The 20,638-nt window shown below is 39.6% G+C and overlaps 1 protein-coding gene across 4 annotated transcripts in view; it reads right to left on the reverse strand.

Annotated features, from left to right (window-relative positions):
* The window catches only part of IGSF11 (immunoglobulin superfamily member 11), a 146,139-nt gene extending 132,781 nt beyond the window's left edge, over positions 1-13,358 (reverse strand). For all 4 annotated transcript variants that reach the window (XM_053918401.1, XM_053918402.1, XM_024577915.3 and 1 more), the window contains exon 1: positions 12,968-13,358. In XM_053918401.1, the coding sequence (XP_053774376.1) occupies positions 12,968-13,019 (52 nt within the window). In that variant the 5' untranslated portion in view covers positions 13,020-13,358. The remainder of the gene's footprint in view (positions 1-12,967) is intronic.
* Positions 13,359-20,638: the final 7,280 nt, after the last annotated feature.

The following is a 20,638-nucleotide window of genomic DNA, read 5'->3' on the forward strand; positions in this document are numbered from 1 at the left end:
GGAACAAAGGAAAATGTACAGGGAACCAACAGTAATGCGAAGAAAACTGGAACTCAGATCAATGGTGTGGACCAGAAGGAAGAAAGAAACATCCAACCAGAAAAGAATGAAGAAACAAGAATTCGGAAAAATGAGGAGAGGCTTAGGAACCTCCAGGACATCTTGAAACGTTCCAACATCCGAATTATAGGGGTGCCAGAAGGAGAAGAGGAAGAACAAAAAATTGAAAACTTATTTGAACAAATAATGAAGGAGAACTTCCCCAGTCTGGCAAAGGAAATAGACGTCCAGGAAGCTCAGAGAGTCCCAAAGAAGCTGGATCCAAGGAGGAACACACCAAGCCACATCATAATTACATTCCCCAAGATTAAAGAGGAGAGAATCTTAGAAGCAGCAAGAGAAAAGTAGACAGTTACCTACAAAGGAGTTCCCATAAGACTGTCAGCTGATTTCTCAAAAGAGACCTTACAGGCAAGAAGGGGCTGGCAAGAAGTATTCCAAGTCATGAAAGGCAAGGACTTACATCCAAGATTACTGTATCACAGGCTCCTTCCTCAGTAAGCAGGCACAGCCTCGGGACTTCCCCTTCTCTTCAGAGCAGGTGGTACTGACCGCAGGGACAATTGCAAATTTCTTGCTGATTGGTTGGAGACCTACCCCTCCCTTCCACATCCCTACCTTCTATTCTATTTGCCAACCTCAAACACTCTTCAGTGGAATGAACAAAGTATAGAGAAAGGCAGCAGGAACCTGTTAGAAGATAGTGGGAAGCTACTGTAAATTTCACTCACATAAAGGAGAAGGCTGAGAAACTATATTAACCTGTTCAAAACTGGAGCACAAATGAAGTGCAAATTAAACCCATAACATAAAATAATCTGTATGTCATTTGTTTTGTGAATGAGAAATGTCTATTCTTTAGTAAAAACTTTAAAGTTCCTATCTCAAATGCATGTATAGAATTTCAACAATTTGCCTGCAAAATAAAAGAGCTGGATCATCTATTACCTAACATAAGATAAAAGCCTGCTGCAAACCAAAGCTCTAAAATTCATCCATTCACTCAATAAAGTAAGCATGGCCATGTACAACTGCAGAGTACTCACCCTGTCGAGCTTGCAAGAAAGTGTAAGAGAACAAGACACAGCATTGTGGAGGTGCCACCACAGGAGCACAGAAATGCATTGCTTAGGAAACTCTAAGAGGAAAAGATCTCCTACAGAGAAGTCAGGCCAGAAAGTAAAGCAATGAGTCTCAAAGGAAACAGGCTTGAGCTGGGCTAGATGGTAAGTAGGATAGATATCAAAAGGAGGAGGTGAGTTATTTCAGACCAAGCAGAAGAGGATGGGAATGTGAGCAACATCCTCAAGAGGAAGACAGCCCCAGAGTGTGAGCAGAGGGTGGTGGAAACATGATGGGCTGGGTAGGGAAGAGTAGAAAGCCAAAGAGGACACTGGAATTTATTCTTTAAGATTTTTGGAGTTTGTTGTGGTTATTGTTGATGAAGGAAGAGAATAATATAATGAAAGATGTATTCGACAGAAAAGGAACCTGGCAGAGAGAAACAGATCAATGAGAGAAAAGGTGAAGTGAAGAGTAGCTAGAAAACTGTTGGAATAATATAAACTTAAAATGATAAGAATATAATTTAATAAGTGGCAATGGAAGAAAGAATAGCAAGAAGTTAAGAACACTAAGAAAAAATATTTTAAGGATTCCATAGCTTTCAGATTAAAAAAATAAACTATTTTTGCCCAGAACAGGCCATGGGGTCACACCCATGTACAGTGTGTTGCTGCAACAACCTGCACAGAGTCTCTAAACTGTGACAGTACCAGAGCCTGGGTCATATTTAAAATTAGATAAATATGTGTGTATTTACCCAATCAGCTACCATATATGAAGCAGAACAGCAAGCAGAGGTTTTGTGAAGTTACATCTAAATGTGGAACAGCTGGATTAGTCCACTGGCCACACATAGGACAACTGCAATAAAAGAAGGGAAATGGTCCCACTACCCTTTCTTTCAAGTCAAAAAGAAAGCTGGATGCCAGCTTCCACTGAGAGAATCTGAGCCAAAAATGCAAGAGGAAGTGCTAAAGACTGCAAATTATTTTCGTGTCATGGTCTCCATCATCTTCAGTTTACAGAATTTTTGTTTGACACTGAAGGAGTAAGCAGATTTATTTTAATGCAGGCAGATGGCTTGGTCAGGGAAATTGTGAAGAGATTTACTGAACGGCTTCATCAGATCAAGGACATTATGGAATTAAAAGGCTCTAAGAGACCTCACTGGTCCAGCTCCCTGAGGCTCAAAACATTACACTTTCTTATTAATGAGAAAGACAACCCAACCCCCTAAATTCAAAGTAACCTGGGAAGGAGGAGGGAAGAACACTATTAATTTGTCCAAAGAAGTGCAGATGTTAAGACAGAACCTGCAAATATATAGTGATCAAAGAGCAATTAAAACATGTCTTGCTCTAAGCACAGTGAAACCATGAATTAGGAAGAAATAAAAGTCACAAATTCAGAAAACATTTTCATAAAAACAAATCATGTTTAAGTTTCTATAACTACTTTGAAATATGAAACTCAAGAACCTTCTCTAGTAGTGATTTAGTTTCAGGAAAAACTTAATGATCTGAAAACAAACTGTACTTATCATGATAACACAATAGGCAGTGAATTTATGAATCTTAGAATTATTTTGAGAGTGCTGCTAAGGTAACCAACTCTGTCCATTTTGGAGACCACCAAGCTTTCTATAAAAACATTCTCTTTAGTGAAAATACAAAAACGAACAGCTGGGAACACTATCAATGATATTCAACCTACAGTCAGATTAAGATGAGCCCTAACCACACCTCTCTAAAGCTTTCAAGTTAAGTATCACTACCACCCTGAGAAAAACTCACTGTTTTTCAAAAGCTCACAGGATTTTCACTTTTAGTCAATAATGGCAATACTAAAACATCTATATTCATCATGTAACCCAGTATAGATAAAATTTAGACACCTATGCCTGGCTTATACAAAGAAAAGTCATTATGATAGAAAAATAGAGAAAGGTCACAGAAATCAAGTTAAAAGACCAGAATACAGTGATTGTGGTAAAAAGAAGATTTTTGTAACATTTATAGCCTGCTTACAACTGATCCTTTCCAGACACATACAAGGTCTTTCTTTTACATAAAGGAGTAAAGAAAATAATGATTTTGCACTATACATAGATAGCCTGAGCTAACATGAAGAGGAATCATTTTAAAGTAAAATTTAAAAATAACATTCTTCATATTTGAAGCTATTTTTTATAATATTTCTACAACTGATGAAGATGGGTTTAATTCATAGAATAGATATCACCATAAAGTCCTATTATCTTGATGGCGGGAGAGGCAGAGGAAAAGTCAACTAACTACTTTAGGGAAAGTTTTATAAGTATGTTAAAACCAACTGTGTATTATCTCATCTATTTTACTGACAATATTCTCAATACTTGAAAGCCAACTCAAAGAATCACAATATTACAGAGCTGGGAAAAAGAAACCGATTACCAAATACAGCTCCCTCGTTTTGCAACAGAAGGCAGATCTGGGGAATTGCATGATGTCTCCAGGTTGCATCTCAGTTGGTGCTTCCTGGATTGCACTCTTACCTCCTGACTCAGGTTGGGGCTGATCAATTCTTGAACCGATAAATGCCACTAACCAAGCATTTTCTATATGCATCTGTGCTGGACACTTTAAAGACATGTCATTTCCTTTAACGTAGTACTCCTTAATGCACTGAGAAGGCCATCTCCACTCCACAGGATAATCAAACTCAAGCTCAGGACATTAACACATTCCCAAAGTCAGAGAGCAAAAAAGGAAAAGATAATTCAGGAATCTAAAGTCAATATGTCTGACTATACAAAGCTTCCACACAATGCTACTGTCTCCTCCAAAATGTGTACATCCAACAATTCCAGTTTAGCCGAGCTAGACTGCAGAAATACCTACACAGACGCGTAGGTTATACGTGTATATACAAAGAGGTTCACTATAACATCATTAATATCAAAAAAATCGGAAACAACTTAAATGTCCAACAATGGGTAAACACCTCAAAAAATTATGGTATAGACTTGCTGTGAAATACTAAACTTAGGTCATTAAAGAGAATGAGGTAGATCCACATAACAGATGTGGCAAAATACACATCTTAAACTATGCTTTAAAAATAACTTGTAGAACAGTATTTATGGCATTATTTTTTTAAAAATGCCCTGGCTGGTATAGTTTAGTGGATTGAGCACAGGCCTGTGAAGCAAAAACTACATGTACGTGCAGGCTTTGTGTGTAATTAGAAAAAGGCATGGCACAATGCTTAGCAAAACTAGAGAATTCAGTGGATGGAGATGGGGTATGAATTCAATTCTTACACACTTTTGCACTGTTGTCATTTTTAGGCCTAGAATATGTTATTCCTGTAATTTAAAAATTTATAATACAGAAACAAAGAAGTTTAAATACACGTATTATTTATGCTTAAATAATACATGCATACTCCATTTAACGCCATCCCATGTAGCATGGAATGATTGTGTGGCTATTTGTCTCTAATACAATTTTTTAAAAAAAGAATCTAACATTCTATAACAGCACACCAGAGTTCAAGTGCTGTAGTCCATGGACGGTCTCCAAGACCCTATCAAAAAATCCACGAGGTAAAAGCTATTTTCTTAATAATAGTAAAATGTTATTTGCCTTTTTGCCTGTGTTGCTATTTGCACCGATGGGACAGAAGCAGTGGTGGGTGAAAATGCTGGCACCTTCCCACGGCAAGGCCCTGGCACAGCTGCACTCGAAGTCACAGTAGTCCTCCCTGTCATGCACTCACAGTGCAAAGAGAAAATCCAGTTTCTCTGAAGAATGTCTTTGATGAAGCAGTAACAGTAACTTCACTAAAGCTCAACCTTTTATAATATTCCACGTGGCAGAACGGGTAGAATGGCACGGGAATCGCTGGTGCTGCACACCAAAGCAGTGGCTGTCCCAAGGACAAGCCCCTGGTGCAACTGTTGGAGCTCAAAGCTAAATGAATTAGTCGCTTTTTTCCATGTCTCAGCATTTTTACTGGAAAGAACAACTCAGAGACTATGGTTATTTAGACCTAGGTATTTGGCAGAGATTTTGTCAAAATTGAACAAAATAAGACTATTATTTCAAGGGAAATAACTGACAGCTGTTTGTTGTCAACTGGAGGAAATACTAAAATTTTAGAAAACCTGTATCTGCCTCTCTCAGCTTAACAGCTTCCCAATACGTACTTAATAATATGTCCACGTTTGTAAGATCTGTAACAATGAACCAGGCTTTTCTAAATTACCAATATATAATGATACCAAAAAATCACACATGAATAAAACATCCACTTGAAGTACACGATAAACTAATGGATTTTAATATGACAGAGTAAGAAATGTTTATTGATATGGCTTCTGATTCCACATTGCAACCAATCTTTAATAAACTACTACCTAATCAGTTTTGGTGGAATATCAAAGAATTACACACAAAATCATTTGAAAATGGTATCAAAATACTCCTTCCTTTTCCAAATACATGTCTGTGTGAGTCTGTGTATTCTTCATATAGTTAAACCAAGAAAACACATCATAGTAAGTTGAATGCAGAAGCGGACAGGGGAAGCCAACTCTCTTCTAATGAGCCAGACATTAAACAGATTCCCAAAAATGTAAAACGGTGCCATTCTTCCTGCTAATATTTTTTGGTTTGGTAGGGGGAATCTTACTTGTCACAAAAATACATTATTTATGTCACTATATAATGGATTTATTATGGTTGCTTTCAAATTAATAACTAAAATTTTTCTCACTTTTAATTTCTAATATGAAAAATATCCATAGACCTAATTCACACAAATAAAAGCTTTCTATCATCATCAATAATCTTTAAGGCCCCAACAACCTGTCGGGCCAAAAGTTGGAGAAGCTTTGCAGTATTGATAGCACATTTTTCACATGACCTGCCTACTGTCTTAAGTGTTGGCCAACAAGAGCTAGTACAGCAATTTGTATTTACACGTGGGCAATATGCATATGTGAACTATTCTACAAGCTTTCTTAGCCAATGAAAGCCTAAAATGCTAGCCTGATTTGAACACATTCTGCAACAAGTGATGTTTACTACACTACAACCTCTCTTTTTGCCATTTATTCCGTGTTCTGCCAAGTGATCTGAACCCATGGGGGCTGCTAGAAGTTGCGAAACTGGTAGTGATGGACCAGGTCCAAAGAAACAAAGATTAAGTGTTGTGATCAATGCTTGGTGTTACTTAAAGCATCTTGAGCATAATGGTCAATGATATGGCCATGAGTGGCTGAAGACCTTTGACATTTTGAGAGATATAAACACCACTGAAGACTGACAGAATGGTCAATAAGGAAATGAATCATAACTGGAAGAAGCTATGGCTAGAAATATGCCAAGTTCAGGAAAAGGAAAGGGAATGGGAGGGGGGAACAACTGGCAACCTCTACGAGAAGTAGGTTAAAATGCCCCCCACATGGGGCTGATTTTGTTAATGCTCCTATTTCTATAAAAGCATCTCCAGTATTTTATCCCCATGATATGGGGAGAGGGAAGCTGACCTTAGACTACACAAGGCGTTACTTTAATTATCTCTGTTCTTGAGCTACTAATTCTAACATACAGGCCCTCAGGACCAAAAATACTAGACATGGAAATGGGAAAATTGAAGGTTCTCAGTGAATTCCCAAGATCATTCTTTATTAAATGGAGCAAAATGCTACAGGGGAGATAAACGGTTGATGGAAGGAGACTTGACCTGGGGTTGGTGAACTCATGATACAATATACAGATGATGTATTACAGAACTGGACACCTGAAACCTATGTAATTTTATTAAACAATGTCACCCCAATCAATTTAATTTTTTAAAAAATTTAAAACCTTTGGGAATTTCTTAGAAAAATATATTTCAAAAATGGACAACTTCAAAGTTGTACAATTAAAAATAAGCTCAGAATCAATTTTGCAAGATCTGTAAATACTGTATAACTTATAGTCATAGAATTTGAAAAGACTATGAAACTATATCTCTATCATCTCTGTTCTATAAAATAGATACTACAGTTCAAAGAAGTTGAAGTGACACAGTAACACCAAATCCCTAAAGAAAATTTTAACAAAAATTCTTAAAGAAAAGAAATTCTTTTTAGGCACTCAAACCACACAGGATTATCAGTTACATTAGCAAACACTCACTTATTCATTCAGAAGTATCTACCAAGTGCTTACTATGTGCCAAGAATGGTATTGTACTTTAAGCAAAACATACATGCATACATACAAACACACACACACAGGGAATTGTATCTATCACAGTTAATTTCACTGAACAAAAAGAAAATAGAACTATGTGCACATTCTCACCTACTCCCACCAATGCCCACGTTCTAAGGTGATTGCTGGGTTATTTTTCTATATCAATTCCGAAATAGAGTTAAATCATTGGAAGGAACTAGGAATGCTAGATTTACTTACCCTTAAAAGAACCTGATGCAATTAGCAGAAGAATATAACATTCACCAAAATGGAAGGAGAGGATGAGAAGGAAAGAGGACAGAGAAGAATCAACATCACTGAGAATACAGGAGCGAGAACAGAGAGATTTTACAGGAGCAACTGCTATGAACAGGGAGACTCTGGGCAAAGGTGGGCAAAGGGGTTCTCTAAATTAGGACATTATTACTATTTCCACAGGCTTCGATAAAAATTAAATTTCTTTTCAATTTTTAAAAATGTTGGATTAATGAGTCTTTTAAGACTGGCCTAGAAGTGGCCTCATTACATTAGAGTTACATTCGCAATGCCACAGTGTTATTACATAGCTGTGATCCTTGACAGAAAAAATAGCATTGAATTTCCAAAGCTATTATACTTTAACCATCTATCCCAACCCAAAATCCTGACCCACTCTCATTCACAGCCACTGATGTTAACCTAATTCTCAGAAGATTCTTCCAAAGAATCCATGTGGTACAAGCATCTCAACTTCTTTAGCCACATGCTTTTCTAAATAAAAGTGTGCATCTAACCCTGTCACTTTTTTACCTCGCTCAAGACCAAAATGCGCAATGAAGAGAAAACAGGAAGTATATTTCCTCTAAGGATTTTTTATTCAATATACTTTTTGTTCACACTGGCAAATTTGTATTGTTAATCGTATGAACAGAAATTTTAGGAACATTTATTAAAATGTGATATTCCTATAATACACGAGTGAGGCAGAGCCACACCATATTGCATATATTATGTAGTATTTGATAATGGTAGAGATGAGATAGTATCAGATCAATGGCTGAGTCTATCATTTGTGAAATTAGGAAACAGATTTTCTCTCTGACTGACTTCACATTTCTATAATTTTAAAACCATCGCAATGCAAACTATAGTCTCTTTCTTAGATGGTAGGAAACCAGGTACTCAACTACCAGGGAATCAACTACCGGAACCCAAACTTTAATAGAAAGGAAAAAATCGTTCCACAGTTTAGCTAAGATCAGCTTAACTCATAAGTAAACTAATTAACTTTCCACTTTTAAGACCAAATCCAGCTGAAATCAGATGGTGTTTTGAATACCACCCAAGAACTGACAACCCCCCTGAAACCAATTACTCTCAAAGTACAGTCAAGGGAGGATTTCAGAGCCTCCAGATGGTCTGAGCTGCCCTCAAAATGCAAGGGTGATGTGTGAGTGCCAAGTGGCCCTCAACAAACAAAGGAGGGGACTTGAAGTGACTGGACTACCAGAAATCCAGCTATCTTAACCTCCACCTCCAAAAATATAGAAATTGGCATCATTAGTATAGATACAAAAAGGTTCAGAATCCCTATTCTAAATAAACTAGAGATCAGAATTTAGGGGGGAACACCACAGTGGTTCCCAACTTTCTCCCAGACTCAGCTAGGCTTTGCAGTCCCTCGTTCTGCATAACTCACGGCAACTAAAGAATCTTACGGGCCATCACATCACCCTGTTTGTCACTAAATCACATGGCTTAAGTATGAAGATTCAAATGAGAATTTTCATTATAAATGCTTCCACTATCAAAGTGTGAAAACACATTTGAAAATGTGCAACATACTGTTACTGGGGGGTAAAAATCCTTACCCATTGCATCATTACCTTGGGTCTGACAACAGTTCTAAGCATAACATTTTAGAAGCACTTGGTGATTTAATATTCCAAGTGCTTCCTGAATAGTTCAGGTTGAACATATAGTGTATTAAGCTTAATTTATCTAAATTTTTCACCCAGTGGCTATCACCTTTCATGTAGGTCAAACTACAGATTTTTTACTAAAAAGTGAGTTCTTCCAAAACAGTTACATAACTAAAATTAGAGCTAAGAAACTGAAGAAACAGAAAGAGAAATATCAATTGGTTGCCTCCCATACACACGCTCCAACTGGGGATCCAATCTGCAACCTAGGTATGTGCTCTGACTGGGGATCAAATACACAACATTCTGGTGTATGGCAGGGGTGTCAAACTCATTTTCATGGGGTGGGGGGGGTGGCTACATCAGCCTCGGGGTTGCCTTCAAAGGGCCAAATGTAATTTACGACTGTATAAATGTAACTACTCCTTAACTGTTAAGCAAGGGCTTGGTGCTGCTACTGGTTAGAAACAAGGTGCCAGCCAGATAAAACAAGGTGGAGGGCGGGATTTGGGCCTTGTGTTTGCTACCTGTGCAGTGTATGGCGTGATGCTCCAACCAACTGAGCCACCTGCCCAGCCAGGGCTACAGTAAATTTTTCATAACGCTAACATTTAGGCTCAAAATTTATTTTTACTTCATTTTATATGGTCTTTTCTTTCTTTTACACTTTTCTCATATTCTGGAAAGTCATTCACTATTTCAAGGAATCACAAGCAGTACAAGAAACAGTTTACAGCAGAGGTCCCCAACCTCCAGGCCACGGACTGGTACCGGTCAGGGCCTGTTAGCGACCAGGGCCACCCAGCAGGAGATCAGCTTGAGTCATCTTGAAATCATCCCCCACCCCCAGGGCCGTGGAAAAACTGTCTTCCACAAAACCGGTCCCTGGTGCCAAAAAGGTTGGGGACCACTGGTTTAGAGAACCTCAGTTCTCCAACTTAATTCGTTCCAGAAAACTGTTCCAGAAGCAATTTATTCGAAAACTGTACGTCCTTTGTCGCCTGAGAGACGTATGACTGATCATACATGAAAGGGTTTTACCGACATGAAAGCGTTGTCAGGCAGAAAATGAGACTCAAAGTTTTGTTAAACAACCAAGACATTGTTTTCTGTGAAAACTTGGTCGAGAATCGAATTGTTTGGGAACCAATGCGGTGGAGAACTGAGGTTTGACTATATGTCTAACCCATTAGTAAAATTATATAGTAGTAATCAATTTTTCAATTCAAATTCCCTTTGAAGTTTATGCCACAGAGACTTAAAGAAAAATAAAAACAGAAACGTCTCGACATCTATTATTTTTAGAAAATTCAAGACACTCTATTTCTACTTTTGGTGCATTATGCCATTGTAGTGGTCACTGCTACAAATGGGTATCTGTCTAGCATCCATTTCCCTTTTCTTTCTTCATAATGGAAATAACTTTTTTCAGATATCCACTCCTCCCTCTCATTCCACAATGGAAGTCCTAGGAATGGGCCCTAATTCACTGAAACCAACTTTGCCACTGACTGGTTCAGAATTTAATCCAGCTAGGACATGGTATTCGCTAGGAGACTGTTAAACTATGCACTCAATAGCTGTTTACCTTCTTCCCCTCCCCCATATTTAGGAAACTGAGTAGCAGTGGGCATTCGATGGCCTGCTGAATAGATCCCAAACTGAGCATTCAGGGCCCTCTACTCTCCTTTTACTACCTTTTTGGCCTCATCTCCTTTGCACAATCTCCTGTTCTGGCAGCTGGAAGGGCTTGGCCTTTCCAGAATATGGCCCTGCACTTGCCACTTCATATCCTTCATCCAGGTTATTCCTTTGGCTAGGAAAGCCCAATCGCTGCCAACTCAGTCAGTTCAAACCCCACTCATTCAAAGTCTAGACCAAAAGCAGACTTTCCCATGAAGTCTTCCCTGATGTCACCATTAATGAACAGCACTCCTCACATACTCCTTGCGTCATAAATCATTTGTGCACGCTTGCAGCCTGTTTCAAAACTGCAAACTCCTTAAAGGCTGGGGATAAACTCTTATGCATCTTTATTTCCCACCACGATCCCTCCCCACTAGAGTAGCTTAGTAAAAATTCACTGAACATGTGAACATATTTTTTCATTTTTGAGGGTGAAAAGTTCCTTTACAGAATAGATTATCATGAAGGCTAAACTGTCCTTGGAAGTCTTTAAAACATTCTAGGATGGCTTAGGAATAGTTCTACTTTAGGAAAAGAAACAAAGCAGATGACCTTGTAAGCCTGATTCTGCGAATCACATCAACTCTTTCAAAGTACTGCCTAATAACTCAACAAAGTATACACAATGCTGCTTACAAAAGTGAGCAGGGCATTGACCGTAATATACAAAGGTTAACAACTTTTTTGCCAAAAATTTCAGCTGTTCTTATAGTAACATTTAAAATATTTTCAGTAATGTCCAAGGGATTGTATAAGAAGACCATTTACTCAATATTATTTCACACTTGAAAGAAGTAGGACAGAGAAAAACATTGGGTCTTTCAAACTGGTAACCAGACGAAATTAATTTGGAAGCACATGCTGATGTCAATCATTATCTACGCATCATTACTAAAAATATATCTACTGAACTCCATGAAAGTTACCTGTAATTTTGATTATTTCCTTCACTGGCTACTATGGAAAGGTACACAAAGTTTTGTGTTCATTTCTCTCCTACTATATGAACTTCTACAACTTAAATCAGCTAGTAAATATTAGGTTACTTCAAGCTCTATGGGTGCATTATCAGTTCAGATAAGACCACAAAACTATGGGAAACATACCGATATCTCCAGGAAAAAAATAATAAACAGTTAACTACAATCTCTCATCAATCATTGAACCTGCTTCTAAAATAAAACCCTTCGAAATAAATCTCAGTAAATTTCAACAATCAATTAAATGGAACAGAAGACTTGATTCCACAGGACCGTGCATTCAGAAAGGAAAAAGGCCACGGTGTAAGATGAAAACAGTTTTGTTTCTCGTATGATGGCTACTCGTAGAAAATAAAATGTAAGAAAGATTAAACGGAGAGTATAAAATTAAATATAAATAGATTTTTAGAAGCTGTTAAGAAAAGGAAAGGCATTTATTCCTTTTCTTCTAATATTGTTATATTCTAGTATTTTTGCAAGCCAATTTAAATCCTTTGGGGAAGAAGCTAGAGTAGAAAAAATAAATTCTTGTTTTCAAATATAGTGTAGCAAACTGTATAGTTATTTTTAAGAGATCACAATTTCAGTTAAACCTGAGTATGTTTGTTAAAGGCTATGTAAAAGCACGATTTAAAGTTTTCTAAATTATTTTAAAGGCATCTCTAGCTTTCCTGGAGCCACCTGGTAACAGAAACTGATTCTAAATACTGTTTCTCACTGGACCCAGTAAGTACGGGAGTTCAATGTCTAAAAAAGAGCAGAGCGGGGTCAGAGCCGGTCCAGGATCGCGGTAACTGAGAAGCAGGTGTGGTTACCTCCCTGATTAGGGAACACCTGGGCTGTGCCGGCGGCGGGGAAGAGGGGCGCCGGCGCTAGGGCAGCCGCGGCAAGTGGGCGCGTGAGGCTAGGCCAACAACCACGACTAGGGATGGCCCTTAGAAAGTTGGGTTTCCAAGACCTGACACAGGCGATCCCCACACAGCTTCTGCCAGGCCCGCCGGCCCAGTCTGGCCCCACCAGGCCGGGGAGGGCTCGGGCTACTCACCGTGCAGAGAGAGGAGCAGCAAGGGCGCCAGAGGAGAGCCCGGAGAAGTCATGCCGGTGCCGCACGGAGCGCGCCCGCCGCCCGCCCCGCTCCTCTTCGCGGCGGCGGAGGCGCGGGCCGGGCTCCCGAGGAAGCCGGGTTCTCCCGGACTGGCCGCCCGGCCGCAGGCACCCCCGCGGGGCGCAGACCGTCGGACGCGCAGACTGGGCAAGTGCAGCTCCCGCGCCGCCTCGATCCGCGGAGGCGGTTGAGTTCGGACCAGGCGCGCGGCGTATTCGCTGTGCTCGCTGGCCTCGCGCCGCAGCGCCACGGACACCTTTCCTGCCCCGGGACCGGCCAGTCTCCCGCGCTGCCCTGGGAGCCACACCCCCTCCCTACTCGCGCCCCGCTACTCCCGCAGCAGCCCGGCTCCGCTCCGCTCCGCGCCGCCCACTGGCGCTGCTCCGTCTCCCGGGCAACCGCGGCTCCCGCGCGACGCCTGGCGGCCCACCCGCGGCTCCCGCCACCTGTGTGCGGCGCACGCCTCTTGCCACCTGTTTGCAGTGCGGACCACTCCCCCGCACTGCTCCGCGAGCGCGCGGTGGACCCAGAGGCCCTTGTCTTCCTCGCCTGCCCTGAACTGCTCTCGGGACAGGTGGTGTGAGTCTGATCCCCGGAGGGACTTTTCCCCCTCCGTCTTCCGAACCAGCGAAGTTCTTTTCTGCTGCAGTTCTAAGACAATTTCCATTTGGACATTTCACTTTCTCTCAATCTTCTATTCTGTAACCTAAATAATCTGAAAGAACCTGACCCTGGCAAAATTAAGAATCGGTAAGGTCTGTCCTATTCTATAGCTTTTTTTGCCTTTTTTCCCTGACTACTGTTTCTTTCTTGAAAGGCGAGTAGGGGCTGTTCCATGACCATCCAATCCACATCCCCCATTCTATCAGAGAGACTACCATCTTCTCTTGACCCTCTGGGAAAATTTGTCAACTTATATATTTAAAACTTTCCTGTTTAAATGTTACAGCTTTCTTACACTAGTTTCAAGTATTTGTTAACTAGTAAGAAGGTGATTTTATTGGGGTGGTGGTTACTTTGGTTAGGTTTTCATTTTTGTTTCTCATTTGTTTTAGTTGGTTGGGAAGAGAGACCTTGCTGGCACCTGAAGTTGTTGCCTACACATCTACCTGTTATCGTCCCTTATACAACCTAATCTTCATTCTTTTTCCATTGAGGTCACTGGCTGGTATCTTACAACCCCCAGTCATTTTCTGCTTTAGCCCTTAACACTAGCATTCTAAATTTGAGGACATACTGCCCAGGGAATATCAGACCATTCTGGTCAATTTCTGCAGTGGCACAGATTAGGATTCTCCGGGCCATTCAGAAATTCTGAGCCTCCCAGGGCAACTCAGGAGTGAATATAGTATGCACAGAAAAAAGGCAAATATGAAAACATCTATACATTTGGACAGAGATTAGAAGACATATATAGAAATGAAAATAACAGTGCTGTTATAATTTCAACTTAAAAAAGGGGGAAACATTCAGAAATGCCAGTCACCTGTAACAAGAATACCCTGAAAAAGTATAGTTTGGTTATGAATCAGGGGTGCCTCAACTTTGCTCTCTGCTTCCCATTTGCTAGAATCCCTTACCAGATCTCTAATGGCAAGAAAAGAATAATATAACAGTATAGTGTCTTTGATAATAACAACAGAAGTTTAAAATTTCAATTATGATTCCATCACTGGGGTTATTCTCATTCATTTAAACTCCAAGGCAAGAACTAGACTTTTTTTTCCTCCATCCAATCCAGTTCCTTACCGTGTCTGGCACATATTCCTGCATTCTCACCCAGTCACAAGCAGAGCATAAGAAAAAGTAACGTAAAGAGAAAAGCAAGGAAGTTGTCAATTGGTAGGTGTTACTTGGAGAGGGACTTCACGTCATAACAATCCCAGATTTAAATAGAGAATATTTATTATATAATTAAACAAATAACCTAATAATCTAGGCTGAAAAGCTCTGATAAAGCAAATTACCTGATACACTTCTTAGCACATCAGTTTAGCAAATATGTATCTACTGAGGATCTACAGGATGTAAGGCACTAGTTGGTTAAACATAAAGTGCAATATGTAATCCCTGCCCTTAAATAACTTCTTTAATTAAATGTATTGGGGTAATGTTGAATCATAGGGTCATATTAAATAGCTTTTAACTGAACATGGGATAAATCTGCACCATGATGAATCAGAAGAAGAAGAGAGGTCTCCTGCCTCTTTGTCACCATGGGGTACTTCCCCCTTGCCCCACAAGAGCTGGGGAGTTATTAAAAGGAAAGAGTGCTCACAGTTCAATGGAGCAGCCCTTATAATAAAAGAGAAGTGTGGCTTCTGAAGGGGGGGTGAGAACGATCAGATTTCCAGAGGCAATCTGGCTGCCCAGAAGCACGAGGCAGATGGTAGATGGTGGACTTGAAGGAAGCAGATCGGGAAGACTGGAAACTCCAAGTGCTGTACACAGAGGCTTCCAGAAGAACACCCTCACAGGACACAAAGCAAAAAAATGTGCTTTTTAATTCACAGAGATAATACCACTGGCATGTATTCTGAGTACATTTGTTATTAGTAATGATGAATTTCATGAACTCTTTTATCCTAATCTGCCTTATAACCACAGTACGATTTCTTCAAATCTCTTAAGTATTCTGAGTGCTAAAGCAACAGACATCTTTTATTTGTATAATACTTTATAAATGTCAAAGTACTTTCGAATATATTATCTGATTAGATCTTCACAGTAACCCCAGAGGGTAGGTAAACACAAGTATTATCTCCATACCCCCCTCTTCACACAGTGGACTGCTGAGTCTCAAAAAGATCAAGGGACACCTCCAGGATCGCAAATGCGGATGGGAAGAACCAGAACCAAGGTCTTCTCACGTTCACCCTGTAGGTTTTCTTGCCCCCCTCCCACACACAGACCTCTAGGGGAGCTGTAGTTGTCCATCTGACCATGGCAGAAATGGAGAGGGGACTGACCAGGACAAGGGACCCTGGGGTAAAAGACTGCTGTAGTGCGCTACCATATTTTGCTGTGTATAATGCACACCCACATTTTTGGCCAAAAGCTTCAGGAAAAAATACTTCCGTTTTAATTTTTTAATTCAATTTTTTATTTACTTATATTTAGGGAAAAAAACAATTATCATATTCCAGGGTATTATTTTGCATACAGATATTGTTATTTCTTTCTAGAGTTACACTTTTAATGCATAAGCATAAGTGAAAGAATTAAAAACATTTATATCGATATGGAATTAGTACTACCATGTATAATGTGCATCCTTATTTTTCCCTCAAAAATTTGGGCAAAATGGTGCACATTACACATGGCAAAATATGGTAATCTTGGCTCAGAAATATTGATGACATGAGAATACAGTCAATTTCTAAATACCTAAATGTGGATTGTTCAAATTCAAGTTGTAATCCTAGACCAGCTTCTTTCCATCCATCAGAATGCTAGACCATGTCTTTCTACAATCAGTTGCTCTGCATTCAAGAACAGAAAATTTTATTATTAGTTTAAGAGAAAAATAATGGAGAAAGAAAAATGATGAAGGAAATTACAAGGCTTTTCAAAGCTAAATATAAGTTATTTTTGTATACTGTATTATTAATTAGCCATTTTAAGGTATAAATGCCACCTACCCATCTCCATAATGTATATAATTAAAGGTTTATTGTATTTAAGTTTTTGAAATGTCTATAAAATGTTTTATAAGAACCTCTTTCTTAAAGTTAGACAATACCTTTTGGATCCTTGTTTGAGCCAGTAACTCGTTCTATGTGTTAACCTGGCTGCTGAGAACCATCTGTAGTCTAGAGCAGAGCTGGGTCCTTTTAGAAGTACCCGTGAGAGGAATTTTTCCCCATTCCCCTAGTGAAGAGGCAATAAAGGCTCAGAAATAACAATAAAGGGGTGGGGAAGATAACAGCAGAATCGCTGGAGTAATTAACAAGCCAATAAGTGTTTACTGTGTGTTAAGACATAAATGGATCATTTAATATTTTAAAACATACTTTTCACATTTTGGATCAGTTTACAACCTAGACATGTTGACTGCTTACTTTTGTATCTGTTTCTGCTCGATCCTCTGGGAGCTCTTGCTGGGCAGGACTTACACAAAATAAACACCTCCACGCCCTCGCCTTAGCTGGGTCCAGGTCACCATCACGAATATCGAATATCGCTGAAGCCAAGCTTCACAACACCTACGCCCATTTGGGGAAAAGTCAGCAGTCTTCCTTGAAATATTTTCATTATGAGCACATTTATTTCCAGGCAAAGTTACTCTCTGAGCAGAGCCTATTGTGACAAAGTGCTACTGAATTCATTCTAACGGCAAGTTTTAAATGTGTTTTTTAGGACTTGGAAAGGCAATAGCATAAGAAGCACTTCATGTCACCTGAAAATGTTTTTGTATTCTCTTTCTTGTAAGGAAGATAATTTTTAAATAGTCTTCCAAGTCTCTTTACCAGTATTCTCTAATATAATCTGCTTGGAACTCTGTCACTTGATTTCATATATTGAGGTACTCAGTTTTTTCTGACGAGTTTTCCTTAGAAGCTTAATTTAAAGTACAGTTCAGACTTTCATTTCTGACAACAAAACAGATCAGAGAGACCTTGACTTACAAAACATGGGAAATCACATTTTTTTAAATCTTAAGTGAACTTACGATCTCTCAATAAATATGGAAAAGTCAAGCCAAAAGCTAAATGAAGGAAGGAACCTTTCAACAGTCTCTCCTCAACACAACATGCAGAGTGATCCCACTAGATCAAGTCAGGTCACTCCCCCACCCAGTCTTCCCGCCTCATCAGTCAAACTCATCACACTACCGGACTTGTGTAAAACTTCCACTGCTGTTGTAACAGATTACTACAAACTTAGTAGCATGAAACAACACAATTTATTGCCTTGTACTCTACAGGTCAGAAGTCCAAAATGGGTCTCAGCGAGCTGAAATCAAGGTGGCTGCAGGGCTGGCTCCTTTGTGGAGAACCCTTCTCCTCCTCCTACAGTCCACCCTGCCTTCCTTGGTTCATGGGCCCCTTTCCCCTCCACCTCCAAAGGCATCAACATTGGGCCAAGTCCTCACACTTAGTCCCTCTCTCTCTTTCCTCGCTCGCTCTCTCTCCTGCCTCTTCCACATTGAAGAACCCTTGGGATTCCAGTGAGCCCACTTGGATAGCCAAGGATAATCTCATCGTCTCATCTCCAGGTCACTTGAAGGTGACCTGAATTCTATCTGCAACCTTGACTCCACTTTGCCAGTAACATGTTGGAGGGATCAGGAAGTGGGCATCTCCGAGGAGTCAGGACACTCTGCTCACCACAGGCCTGAGCTGATCTTGTCCCACTTTCTCTCCGCAATCGCTTCTCGTAGTTTCCCCACACTGACTCCACTCGCACTGTGCCCAGGCACCATGCCATGTGCTTTAATATACATACTCTCATTTAAATCCTCAAAACAATACAGCCAGGCAGATAGTTTTACCCCCCTTTTCCAGATGAAAAAATTTAAGATTCAGAGAAACTTGAAACTTCTTGATCAACAGCCCTGAAGTAGTAAAAACTAACTTTTCTGACTCCGAGGCCAGTTTTCTTTCCACTATACCCTGCTCCCTCTATTTGAATTAGCAACCTGACTGACAACTTAGAACTGGTAAAATTTCTGGTACTTTTTCACACTAAAAATTGTTTGTTCAGATTTTAGCTTGTCTTCTGAATTTGTTGATGAATAATCTTCCCTAAAAGATAAAGACTTACACAATTAACTGAATACCATTCCCCCCGTAAAATTAAGCTAAAATTTTGTATTTAGTGAGCTTGAAAAAGCAAATAATACCTGGATTTTATGTGCTATTAATAATGAAATCAGTAAGAACTGATAAAAATTGGAATTCAAATTAAAAACAGTGAGCCATGCTTTGTTTCTATGGTAACAATGAGAAAAGAAATGAGATGACCAAAGATACTTTAAGTCCAATAAGTTGTTTCACAGTTTTGATATCATTTTAGGAAAATTCAATTATATCTAACTCTTACCAAAATTTTTTAAATTATTACCAAAATTTATAAATTAATCCCACGTATTTTTTAATCCTCATCCAAAGATACTTTTATTGATTTTAGAGAGAGAAGAAGGGAGAAAGAGAGAGAAGCAGAGAAACATCAATGTGAGAGAGAAACTTTGATCAGTTGCCCCCCATATGAGGCCCACCCGGGGGCCAAACCCACAACCTAGGTATGTGCCCTGACCAGGAACTGAACCTGCCACCTTTTGGTGTATGGGATGACACTCCAAACAACTGAGCCACCCAGCCAGGACCAGGTATTTCTAAAAGAAGAGTACAGAGTATTAGAACCTTCCTGTGCAGTATTTCAGATCCTCTCAGCCCTACCTCCTACTCTAGCTTCTACTACAAGCTTAGCTTCTCACCGGTATAACCTGACATTAACTTGTTTCACCATGGCCTATACGAAGTACCTGTCTCTGCTCAGAAATTCTCGGACATTGCTGCCTGGGACACCAGCAGGAATCTGGTGGCACTGACGTGCGCACCCTGGAAACACAGGGATGTCAGCGCATATGGGGGCCGTTCTTGACTAATGTAGGATGGGAGCCAATGGATAATCCTACTCCCTGTATTCTCCACGTGGCCAGTTCTTAGTTCATCAAACTCCTCAGAAGGTGCTGGCATGATCAATAGTAACTAACAGACAACATCCAATAAAAACTACATCTTTGACTGGCTTTTCCTCTCTCACTTTTTCACTCTCCCATCAATTAACCCTGCTTCCTGGTACTACTTCTTAAATAAACCAACTCTACTTAAGCCTTTATTCAATTCTATCTCTGTGCATATGGTTTTCATTAAGATTCTACTACAGCTTTTGTAAACAGCCAGCTCTTTTCAAATCATACATCAAAGCTATACATCTTGTCCTAGAGATTTTGGCAGGCCTCTATAAGGTACATTTCTTGATAACTGGAATCAAAAAACACAGATATAAAATACAACTTTTGCATTTGAGCTTTTAAATGATAAATGGTTTACTCAGTTTCAACTCTGCTATATATTTTTTAATAACCTTTGGAAAGTCACTTAACCTCTCTATGCCCGAACTATGGCCTCTAGAAAAATGGAATATAACTCTTACCTCACAGGTTGTTATAAGGATTCAATGAGGTAAAGTATGTGAAAGTGCCCATTACGGTGCCTGACAGATAGTCAGCCTGGCAAATAATGATTCCTGCTGTTATTATTACCATTATTACATTATTGATTTTATTACTTATAGATTGTTGATTTATTATTGATTTTATTTGAAATCCTGCCATGGGGCATAAAATAACCATTTTGTGGACTCGATATTCCACCAAAACCTTTTTACTACACTGTATTTTGTAGCCATAAGAAAATATTTGAATCCATTTAATGATCAGAACCAAGGTAACTGCATAGAATAGACTGAGAAGACTTCCCCATGGATCTTTGAAGTGAGAGACTTCAAGGCATTATTGCTTTAACAAAATACCTTTGCCTTATAACCAACCCTGCCCTGTCTTTGCACTGTTACTGAAATGTACACAGGTCTCGTGTAGCCGTT

Source organism: Desmodus rotundus, chromosome 2 (assembly GCF_022682495.2).
Source record: "Desmodus rotundus isolate HL8 chromosome 2, HLdesRot8A.1, whole genome shotgun sequence".
NCBI classification, from domain to species: Eukaryota; Metazoa; Chordata; class Mammalia; order Chiroptera; family Phyllostomidae; genus Desmodus; species Desmodus rotundus.